Source organism: Erythranthe guttata, chromosome 14 (genome assembly GCF_056151865.1).
Source record: "Erythranthe guttata isolate IM_541 chromosome 14, IM_541, whole genome shotgun sequence".
NCBI classification, from domain to species: Eukaryota; Viridiplantae; Streptophyta; class Magnoliopsida; order Lamiales; family Phrymaceae; genus Erythranthe; species Erythranthe guttata.
The window spans coordinates 7,330,001-7,342,504 of NC_142546.1; the positions used below are offsets into that span (position 1 = coordinate 7,330,001).

The 12,504-nt window shown below is 41.1% G+C and overlaps 1 protein-coding gene across 1 annotated transcript; it reads left to right on the plus strand.

Moving 5' to 3' along the window:
* The first annotated feature begins 11,444 nt into the window (after positions 1 to 11,444).
* LOC148765042 (uncharacterized) lies at positions 11,445 to 11,945 on the plus strand. Its single transcript, XM_088812653.1, has one exon. It carries the CDS (start codon positions 11,445 to 11,447, stop codon positions 11,943 to 11,945), a length of 501 nt encoding a protein of 166 aa, XP_088668779.1.
* Positions 11,946 to 12,504: the final 559 nt, after the last annotated feature.

Consider the following 12,504-nt stretch of genomic DNA (forward strand, 5'->3'; position numbering starts at 1 on the left):
AATGGAGGGCATGACTGTTATTCAGTTTATGATGCATAACTTTCAACAAGGCGAGTATCGATATTGGCATCGCGTCGATAGTGAAACGAGCAACACGATTACAGATATTATGTTTGCATGTCCCGAATCTATTAAGTTACTACGGCTGTTCCCGTATGTTATATCGATGGACTGCACATACAAAACCAATAAGTAAGTAAAAATTACGATTGTTTAAATTATGATTATTGTGTTTTAATGTATTGTATTGTTTAAATATGTAAAAACAACATTGTTGTAGGTATGCTATGCCTCTTTTGGAAATAATTGGGATAACTTCAGTTGGGAGGAATTTTACAATTGTTGTTGCATTTATGTCGCATGTGTTAGAGTAGGTGACCGGCAAGCCAACTTGTGGCTGTGGTCTTTCTCTTTTCTTTGTAATAAAACAATCGTTTTTCGTTCGTAATAATAAAATATCTTATTTGGCATTCTATATCTGTTATCCCATGCAAGCAGCATAGATATAGTCCTAACGAGTTACTCTATTACTGTGAGTTGATCTAGTAGAATCGTGAGATAACTCAGCAATGTAATGTAACTGTTAAACCTTGTTCCTAGTCGATGGGTTACGCCAATAATGAGGATACCGGCCTTTCCCTTTTGAGACTAGCACTTAGTGTATGTGTACTGCGTCTCATCAGTCCTCGGTGTTGTGACATCGGCATACTTGAGTGGGTGCTCATACTGGATGAGTTCACTGAACTCCCTCGCCCTAGAAATCTATAAGTGGTTCTCATTCATCGAGTAATAGGTTTCTAAGATATAGTTGTACACCATTAGTCCTTAAGACCCAGACATCACCGTGACTTCACTAGAGGACCGATTGTATCGTGACCTGTCCCTGAGTCCCACCGCGGACCGCTCCAAGGGCCAACGTTCGTGCAATCCGAAATCTAGTGTGAAGTCTGTGCATTGTAGTAGGGGATTCGAGCGCTTGAGTAGTCATGGATGTCCTGTGTGTTCTGACGGTTTATAATCCATGGAATCTCTGGCCAGAGTTGATAGTGGGGTGATTAGGGAAATGTGTTTCCCTAAGTCGCACACGAACGGATTTATAATACCTAGGACGTTCGCACGGTTATTGAACTTTATAAGAGGTCTCGGTGAACCAATGCCTCTAGTTCAATCGGGACATGTGCTACGAAGGGATCGTACTGTACGCTAACTATATCATAAGGTTCTTGCAGGCACTTCATTTGTATCTACGGAATCATGATGCGTAGTTGCTAGACGCCAATCTTGATTCGTTGGGCACCGATTTGATCGGGGATTAGGTAAAATGAGTTTTACTCTAATTGGGACTCTTGGGAGGAGTTCGTATAAGAACAATGTGTTGTTCGAATCACAAAGAGTTGTGAGCCCACGGCTAGCATACACCTGAACCATTGAGGGTCACACTTCTCATGTAATATAGATCCTTGATATCAACAAGCATAGATTAATGTGTTAATCTTTGAACGATTGGATGTCGATATGATTGAATCCAAGATTCGTAATTGAGGATTGCGAATCGGAATAAACGTAGAGAAAGAGAGACATGCGGAATTTAGTGAACTTTCTAAATTGGGAAGTTTCTCGATTTAGCAAGTCCACTGAAGTGGAAGTTTCCAATTTTGGAAATTGGAAATTTCGAAGAGGCACTCGTATCGACGAGGACTTTGAGCTCATCACAAATATAATTTTGTTATAATTTTGTGGACGATCGTTTATTAAAAACGAGGCCAACGAGGGAATGGGCTTAATGCATCAGTGGGTCAAGCCCAATGACTTAAGCCCACTAGGGTTGAAAACCCTAGGTATAAATAGACCTCAAACAAGAGTTTGAGATCAGATTTTTTCAGCACCAAACCCTAGCCGCTCAAGCCCTAGCCGCTCCCCTCTTCGGCCGTTGCTCCACCGGCGCGCCACCGCCGACCACCGCCGGTTTTTCTCCTCTTTTTCCTTCGTTATATTCGTGTTGTTATCTAACTCGTTTACATCTAGTGCTGTAGTTCGAGTGGGTCGAAAATACGAGGTGAAACCTAATTGGAGAGGAGCTGCTGCCCCGACGAATCCACGCACCGCCGCACGCGCCGCACCGCCGCTCACGCGCCGTCGCAGCCGCTGCCACGCGCCGCCGCTGCTGCTGCCGTTCGTCGCCGCTCGTTGCTTGCTGGATCAGCTTGTTCCAGCCGTGAATTGCAGCCCCGTGGATTGGTAATTAGCAGCTTGTACGTGACTCGTTCTAGGATTTCGATTCGTCGAAATCGCACGCTACAAGAGGTAATTAAATCGGAACTTTCGTAATTTCGATTCGAACATGTTTGTATGATTATTAATTTGCGAGCATGAGTAATACGTGATTACATGTTTCGATTTTGTGAAATGAAGTATAAGCATGTTTCGTGATTTTCGGTTTTACGTATTTTTCAATTAAATCGATAATTACCATATGTATGGCGGAAGCGTTAAGGTACGTTGACTATGTGATTAGTTTATGCATGTAATCAAAACTAGTTCGATATAAATTTTTTAAATTCCGCTGCGTATACATGCACGATCCCCAACAGTGGTATCAGAGCCACGGGTTAATCGTTTATTTGTCAACGTGTTTATCGTTTTCGAAAGCATGCTTCGATTTGTTGAATTGTTGAATTATTGGTGTTATCTAATTGGGTGTTTTAATATTAATTAAATATTTTGAATATTTCAGAAAATATAAAAAAAATTTAATTTTGAAAAAATTCGATTTTGCTGCTGTTTTTTCAGCTGAACGAACCGGTCCGGTCGGACCGGTCCGACCGGTCCGGTCAGCACAAAAAAAAAAAAAAAATTTAATTTGATTTTCTGAAATTAATATTAAAAATTAATTGATTTTTAATTTTTGAAATTATTTATCAATTAAACCCAAATTAGATAATTGATCCATTAATTTAATTTGAATTCAAAGAATAGTGTTGGATTAATTATTTAATTTAATCGTTAAATTAGTTTAATTAATGGAACACAAATTAGATGGCAAATAATTAATTGACTTCATTCTTATTTGAATGATTTATGAATGAAGGGAGTCCGTTAATTATATTTGCAATTAATCGTATTTATTAATTAATTCATGAGATGAATAATTGTGATTAAGTACGATGATGATCGTATGTCTCTCTTAGGATCAATATGCGTTTCCACATACCTAGAGAACATAGTTGTAGGAATCACAAACGATCATAACCTAAAACTTCCGATGAGCTAATAAGATTTAATAAATAAAATCCCTCATTCTTAATTAAGAATAATTATCAAGCTATAAAGAAAAACCAAATTGTTGAATTTTTCTTTCCTTCTACCAACAATTAAATTATGTGTAGCCTCTCATGATAGTGCAGTAAGCCGTGTTAGCGGGGAGTGCTATTGTGGGATAAACTGTAATTTAATTGACATTAGATGGAGATACGGTCATAGATAAAATTATGTTGGATTAATGTGGTCGGCTAGATTAACTAGGGATTGCATTAGTTTGATATAGTTGGATCTATGACATCTCATATTGGTAGGCTAGACTTGACACACGAAGATTTTGATATTCGCTAGATTAACTTAGGTCATTATCAAGTGTGAGGTAAATCGAACTTTAGGGTCACATAGTGATGTGATTGATAGTACTCTACCTTTAGGCTTATGTAATCGGGATAGATTAACTACGGGTTACATTAGCGCTATTGGACCTAAAGTCCATTAAAGAAAAATAAGTTTTCTCGATTGTCTGCTAGAGGGTGGTGGAATTCGATAAAATTAGTGGGAGAACAATTAAAACATAAAAGTCCAAAATTTTAATTGCAACGATTATTACGAACTAAACTCTAATTATTGTCTTCTTAAAATTTTCTCAGCAACAATGTCCAAACATCCCCTTTCCTCAATCCTCGACCAAAACAAACTCACCGGTCCAAACTATTTGGATTGGCTTCGCAATCTGAAACTTGTGCTCCAAGTCGAGGAGCGTCTCTATGTGCTCAATGAACGTCCCCCCGCTGCTCTTCCTGCGACTGCTACTGCTGACGAGACTGCCACTTTCGAGGCATGGAAGAAGGACGACCTCCATGCGAGGTGCTACATGCTAGCATCCATGGTGCCAGAGCTCGCGAGGAAGTATGAGTCTCATGTGCATGCTTATGATATCAAGCACCATCTTGAAAGCATGTATAGTGAGAATACTAGGGCATCGAGGTACTCAGCTACCAAGGAGTTGATCACCATGAGGCTGCGTGAAGGGGCTTCGGTCCACGAGCACGGTCTCAAGATGATCACTCTCCTTGAGAAGCTGGTGAGCCTTGATGTCACCCTCCCGGCCGAGCTCTCGGTGGATTTGATCCTACTGTCCCTTCCTAGTTCTTATGAATCGTTCATAGTGAACTTCAACATGAACAAGCTCGATCCACCATTGGATGAGTTGTTGAACATGTTGGTCAGCTATGAGTCCACGATCAAGAAGGAGAAATCAGTTCTCCTAGTTGCTCCTTCTGCAAAGAAAGGTTCTTTCCAGAAGAAAAGGAAAGAAAGGAGTTTCGGCCCGAGCAAGAAACTTGAGAAGGGCGAGTCGAGCGGAGTGAAGAATGACAAGGTCACCAAGCAAGTTGATGACGCTTGCCATCATTGTGGAAAGAAGGGCCATTGGCGACGCAACTGCAAGGCTTACCTCGATCAGAAACGTTCTGAAAAGGGTACGTATTTAGTTGAAGTTAATTTGTCCGTTAAATCTTCTGCTTGGGTATTGGATACTGGTTGTGGCTCACATCTTTATAATAATTTGCAGCTCATGACAAGAAGTAGGAGGCTTAATGTGGGTGAGACCTACCTAAGAATGGGCAACGGAGCAAGGGTTGCTGCTGAAGCCATTGGGACAATTTATCTTTCTGTTTTGGATTCTAGTTTTTCCATTGTTTTGAACAATTGTTTATTTGTTCCGTCACTTATTCGAAACCTTATTTCTATTCCTGTTTTGGATAATGAAGGTTTTACTTTTGTTTTTGGAAATTCGATTTGCATTATACAAAAGGAACAAAATATGATTTGTAAGGGACAACTTATAAACAACTTATATGAACTGAATCCAAGTGAAATACCTATTAACGTTATATCAGCAAAACGAAAAGATATAAGTCTTAACCCCGCACAACTTTGGCACGCTCGACTAGGTCACATTTCCTTGAGAAGGATGAACAAGTTTGTTAGTGAAGGAATGTTCTCCTTGGAGGACGTTAAATCACTTCAAACTTGTGTATCCTGCCTTAAAGGAAAAATGACCAAGACTCCCTTCAAAGGGAAGATGGAACGGGCCGAGGGTCTTTTGGATTTGATCCATTCAGACGTGTGTGGTCCACTAAGCGTTAGTGCTAGGGGTGGTTTTAACTACTTCGTTACCTTTACCGATGATTATTCTAGGTATGGTTTCGTGTACTTAATGAAGTATAAGTCTGAAACTTTTGAAAGGTTCAAAGATTTTAGACATCAAGTAGAAAACCAACTCGGTAGACGTATTAAGAAACTACGATCCGATCGTGGTGGCGAATACTTAAGTACTGAGTTTATAGACTATCTTAAAGAGAATGGGATTCTGTCTCAATGGACTCCTCCTGGAACTCCTCAACTTAATGGAGTTTCCGAACGTCGGAATCGAACACTGTTAGACATGGTTCGATCTATGATGGGGTTCACCGAGCTACCGGCATACCTGTGGGGTCATGCACTCCTAACTGCCGTGTACTTGCTGAATAGGGTTAATACCAAAGCAGTTAACTCCACACCTTATGAACTTTGGCACTCCAAGAAACCCACGTTTAAACATATTAGGATATGGGGTTGTCCCGCTTACGTGAAGCGGCTAGTGGGAGATAAGTTGGATGGAAAATCCGACCTATGCTATTTTGTGGGGTATCCCGAGGATTCCATGGGATACGAATTCTACTATGTTTCCGAGGCTAAGGTGTTCGTCTCGAGAAATGCCGTGTTCCTTGAGAATGAATTTCTATCGGATAGAAAGGGCAGTGTAGTTGATCTCGAAGAAGTTCGAGAACCACAATCTGAAGTTCAAGCACAACAATCAGATAATGAACCAATTCAACAAACCACTAACATACCTCCTGAACCGTCGCTGCGTAGATCCGAAAGAGTTCGGAGAGCGCTCGATAGGTTATTCCTCGTTGATGAAGTTGACCAAGGATGTGATCCTAGAACTTTCAACGAAGCTGTATCGGATACAGACAAGGGACATTGGTTTAATGCCATGAAATCCGAAATGGACTCTATGTACTCCAACAAGGTATGGACCTTGGTAGATCCACCCGAGGGAATTGTTCCCATAGGCTGCAAGTGGATCTATAAGAAGAAAATTGGAGTAGATGGAAAGGTATCGACCTACAAGGCTAGATTGGTAGCGAAGGGTTATACTCAAAAGCAAGGAGTTGACTATGAGGAAACCTTCTCTCCAGTTGCTATGCTTAAGTCCATTAGGATTTTGCTGGCCATCTCTGCGTGGTATGACTACGAGATATGGCAAATGGATGTGAAGACCGCTTTCCTTAATGGGGACATTGAGGAAGAAATTTACATGGCGCAGCCGGAAGGCTTCATATCTTCTGGAGATGAGCAAAAGGTTTGCAAACTCCAGCGATCCATTTATGGATTGAAACAAGCATCCCGTAGTTGGAACAAAAGGTTCGACACAACTATCAAAGAGTTTGAATTTGTGAAAAACCCGGAGGAACCTTGTGTCTACAAGAAGGTTAGTGGGAGTGCAGTGACTTTCCTTGTACTTTATGTTGATGACATACTACTCATTGGGAATGATGTAGGGATGTTGCAGTCGACTAAAGTATGGTTATCCACACGTTTCTCGATGAAGGATTTGGGAGAAGCATCCTACGTATTAGGAATACGAATCTATAGAGATAGATCGAGGAGATTGCTTGGCTTGTCCCAATCCATGTACATAGACACCGTTCTTAAACGGTTTAGCATGGAAGAATCCAAGAAGGGATTCTTGCCAATGTCCCATGGGGTTCGTCTCTCGAAATCCATGCGTCCTCAAACGCAAATGGAAATCGAGGAGATGAAAAGGACACCTTATGCATCCGCTATAGGAACCATAATGTATGGCATGCTGTGTACACGACCTGATATTGCGTATGCTGTGAGCGTCACAAGCAGATATCAGTCCGACCCCGGCCCAGCCCATTGGAAGGCTGTGAAGGACATTCTCAAGTACTTGCGAAGAACTCGAGATTTGTTTTTGGTCTATGGGGATACCGAGTTGAAAATAGAAGGCTTCACGGATTCTAGTTTTCAATCGGACGTGGATGACTCGAAGTCAAACTCGGGGTATATATTCAAAGTCAACGGGGGTGCCGTGTGTTGGAAGAGTTCCAAGCAAGGCACAACGGCTGATTCCACCACCGAGGCTGAATATATTGCAGCATCAGATGCTTCAAAGGAAGGGTCATGGATTAGGAAATTCATCCAAGAGTTGGGTGTATTTCCGAACGCTAGCGATCCAGTACGGCTGTACTGCGATAACAACGGAGCCGTAGCGCAAGCTAAGGAACCAAGAGCTCATCAGAAGTCGAAGCACGTGTTGAGAAAATACCATGTGATCCGAGAGATCATAGAGAGAGGTGAAGTCAAGCTAGACAGAGTCACCTCGGAGGACAATATTGCAGATCCCTTCACCAAACCATTGTCAGGATCAGTCCACGAGAAACATCGAGAGTCGATGGGGCTTAGATTTATGAGTAGTTGGCTTTAGGTCAAGTGGGAGATTGTTAGAGTAGGTGACCGGCAAGCCAACTTGTGGTTGTGGTCTTTCTCTTTTCTTTGTAATAAAACAATCGTTTTTCGTTCGTAATAATAAAATATCTTATTTGGCATTCTTTATCTGTTATCCCATGCAAGCAGCATAGATATAGTCCTAACGAGTTACTCTATTACTGTGAGTTGATCTAGTAGAATCGTGAGATAACTCAGCAATGTAATGTAACTGTTAAACCTTGTTCCTAGTCGATGGGTTACGCCAATAATGAGGATACCGGCCTTTCCCTTTTGAGACTAGCACTTAGTGTATGTGTACTGCGTCTCATCAGTCCTCGGTGTTGTGACATCGGCATACTTGAGTGGGTGCTCATACTGGATGAGTTCACTGAACTCCCTCGCCCTAGAAATCTATAAGTGGTTCTCATTCATCGAGTAATAGGTTTCTAAGATATAGTTGTACACCATTAGTCCTTAAGACCCAGACATCACCGTGACTTCACTAGAGGACCGATTGTATCGTGACCTGTCCCTGAGTCCCACCGCGGACCGCTCCAAGGGCCAACGTTCGTGCAATCCGAAATCTAGTGTGAAGTCTGTGCATTGTAGTAGGGGATTCGAGCGCTTGAGTAGTCATGGATGTCCTGTGTGTTCTGACGGTTTATAATCCATGGAATCTCTGGCCAGAGTTGATAGTGGGGTGATTAGGGAAATGTGTTTCCCTAAGTCGCACACGAACGGATTTATAATACCTAGGACGTTCGCACGGTTATTGAACTTTATAAGAGGTCTCGGTGAACCAATGCCTCTAGTTCAATCGGGACATGTGCTACGAAGGGATCGTACTGTACGCTAACTATATCATAAGGTTCTTGCAGGCACTTCATTTGTATCTAGGGAATCATGATGCGTAGTTGCTAGACGCCAATCTTGATTCGTTGGGCACCGATTTGATCGGGGATTAGGTAAAATGAGTTTTACTCTAATTGGGACTCTTGGGAGGAGTTCGTATAAGAACAATGTGTTGCTCGAATCACAAAGAGTTGTGAGCCCACGGCTAGCATACACCTGAACCATTGAGGGTCACACTTCTCGTGTAATATAGATCCTTGATATCAACAAGCATAGATTAATGTGTTAATCTTTGAACGATTGGATGTCGATATGATTGAATCCAAGATTCATAATTGAGGATTGCGAATCGGAATAAACGTAGAGAAAGAGAGACATGCGGAATTTAGTGAACTTTCTAAATTGGGAAGTTTCTCGATTTAGCAAGTCCACTGAAGTGGAAGTTTCCAATTTTGGAAATTGGAAATTTCGAAGAGGCACTCGTATCGACGAGGACTTTGAGCTCGTCACAAATATAATTTTGTTATAATTTTGTGGACGATCGTTTATTAGAAACGAGGCCAACGAGGGAATGGGCTTAATGCATCAGTGGGTCAAGCCCAATGACTTAAGCCCACTAGGGTTGAAAACCCTAGGTATAAATAGACCTCAAACAAGAGTTTGAGATCAGATTTTTTCAGCACCAAACCCTAGCCGCTCAAGCCCTAGCCGCTCCCCTCTTCGGCCGTTGCTCCACCGGCGCGCCACCGCCGACCACCGCCGGAAAACCGCCGGTTTTTCTCCTCTTTTTCCTTCGTTATATTCGTGTTGTTATCTAACTCGTTTACATCTAGTGCTGTAGTTCGAGTGGGTCGAAAATACGAGGTGAAACCTAATTGGAGAGGAGCTGCTGCCCCGACGAATCCACGCACCGCCGCACGCGCCGCACCGCCGCTGCTGCTGCCGTTCGTCGCCGCTCGTTGCTTGCTGGATCAGCTTGTTCCAACCGTGAATTGCAGCCCCGTGGATTGGTAATTAGCAGCTTGTACGTGACTCGTTCTAGGATTTCGATTCGTCGAAATCGCACGCTACAAGAGGTAATTAAATCGGAACTTTCGTAATTTCGATTCGAACATGTTTGTATGATTATTAATTTGCGAGCATGAGTAATACGTGATTACATGTTTCGATTTTGTGAAATGAAGTATAAGCATGTTTCGTGATTTTCGGTTTTACGTATTTTTCAATTAAATCGATAATTACCATATGTATGACGGAAGCGTTAAGGTACGTTGACTATGTGATTAGTTTATGCATGTAATCGAAACTAGTTCGATATAAAATTTTTAAATTCCGCTGCGTATACATGCACGATCCCCAACAGCATGAAGATGCAGACACCTACGAGTGGACTTTGAATTGTTTGAAAGAGTTGCTAGATAGTGTCGAATCTGATGCGATCTTGACAGACATGGATTTGGGTCTTTTGAAAGCACTGCCAAATGTCTTCCCATTTTCGTATCATATGCTGTGTATATTCCATATAAACAGAAATGTTGAGGCAAATGCGACGAAATTTATGGGAGGCAACAAAGACCAAGGTCTAATATTCCGACGTGTGCTGTGGGCTAAGTTGGTGAAGTCAGAAACCGAAGAAGAGTATCATTACAATTACAATGAAATTGTTGGACGGTATGCAGGGTATCCTAGACTGATACAGTATTTGAATGATACGTGGTTGATATACAAGGAGAAGTTTGTTCGAGCCTATACTCGCAATGTGTATCATTTTGGCAACACGGACACCAACAAGTATTACATGTTTTAGTTATTTAAATGATAAAATATATTATATAAAAATAATATTTATTTTGTAATTTGATTGTCGTTGTATGCTTTGATTGTTGTTGTAATTGGATAGGGTGGAGAGTGCTCATTCTTCAGCGAATGGTTGGTTAAATGCTTCGACCAGAGGTCTGGATAACGTGCAAGGCAAACTTCGGGACCAAGTTTATATCCAAATTAGTCAGCTAAAGTGCGATTTTTCATTATCATCCAAGATAAGGAAGCATACTGCAGCATGGCCGTGTTTTCAGGGTTTGATTTGTTATGTTACGCATCTGGCATTAGAGAAATTTGATCAAGAGATGGAGTCCCCGGCGATGCAAGATCCGAGTATTTGCACACAATATCTTTGGAATACTCATGGGCTCCTATGCGCGTGCAAAATTGTGCAGAAAATGGAAGATAATGACACGTTTGTCATTTCAGACTTGCATCTATTCTGGAGTACCATGGCAGTTGAGCCTTCGGAGCTACCTGAGTATCAAGTAAACTGCGAGGAGATTGTGGATAGACAGATTGATGACCTGAATTTCAATTTGAAGAAGATGAATTACACGAGTAAGATAAACGTCGTTGCCTCATTGCGTGGCATCGTTTATCCGTCTACGTCGCATCTGTCCGAGCCATCATTTGTTAAGACCAAAGGACGACCAAAGAATAACTCGACAAAGAGAGACCATTCCGGATGGCAGTATCATATTGATGAGGAGACAATTAAGTCGTCTTGTGGTTCCAAGGGTTGCCAAACCTCATCTGGTGCAAAGATTCCTAAAGCAAAGGTTGAGAGAAGCACTGATGGAACGCCTCTATCGAAGATGAAAGGTCGTGGTTCTCGTATTCCCACACAAGAATCTGCTGCCCCTACAATACCTGTACATGAATGAATCGACTTTTATTCTTTCGTGCCCAGATTTATGGTCCGTCTTATTCAAGATTATGTTAACATGATGGCAGATGGCAACTGTGGGTACCGGTGCGTTGCTCAAGCCGTGTACGGGGATCAAGAAAGATGGCCGCAAGTGAGAGGGGAGTTGCTTATTGAGTTATACGAGCATGCTAATGTGTGCACGGCGATGTTTGGCAGTACCGGATACGTTGAGGTCATACACAAGTGTGACTGGACCTCAGGGCCTTGTCCACAAGCTTATTGGATGGACATGAATGAAATGGGATTGGCCATTGCTACCAGATACAATGCATTAGTGGTACTTTTGACTCAAGTATGGAGTATGACTTACCTTCCTATGTTTGGCAGTGGTCACTTATCATGTATGATTGTTGTGACATTGCACAACAATCATTTCATGTTTGTTAATTTGGTCGCGAATAGTCCTCTACCACCAATCCATTCGGCATGGGTACACCATAGAGCTAAAAACTTGAGGCACTTACTCAAAATGTACAAACCCCGACTACTCTTGTACGAACAATTAAAGTCTGGTCGGTAGTTCAATTTTTAGTTGTATTTGAATTCTAGTTCAATTTGTATTTGTATTTGAAATTTAGATCAATTTGTAGTTGTATCTGAAATCTAGTTGAATTTGTATTTGTATTTGAAATTTAGATCAATTTGTAGTTGTATTTGAATTCTAGTTCAATTTGTATTTGTATTTGAATTTTTAGGTCAATTTTGTATTTGAAATTTAGATCAATTTGTAGTTGTATTTGAATTCTAGTTTAATTTGTATTTGTATTTGAATTTTTAGGTCAATTTGAGTGTCTGAAATAAATTGGTTAATTAAAAAAGAAATCAATTAGTGATTTCGTACTGAATTTCACGAAACATTACATTATATTTCGTGAAAAAATCTACGAAATATAATGTATGATTTCGTGGAAAACTCCACGAAATATGATGTACAATTTCGTGTATTATTAATTACACGAAATACACGAATTTTTTCAATCTAACAGTTTCGTCCTTCGTGTTCTATAACAATAAACACTTATATTTCGTGTAACAATACACGAAATTATTGAGTGGATTTCGTGTAATAATACACGAAA

What these genes read in the sequence shown, in the direction of transcription:
- LOC148765042 (XM_088812653.1), top strand. Translation starts at nt 11,445, where the DNA reads ATGGCAGATGGCAACTGTGGGTACCGGTGCGTTGCTCAAGCCGTGTAC.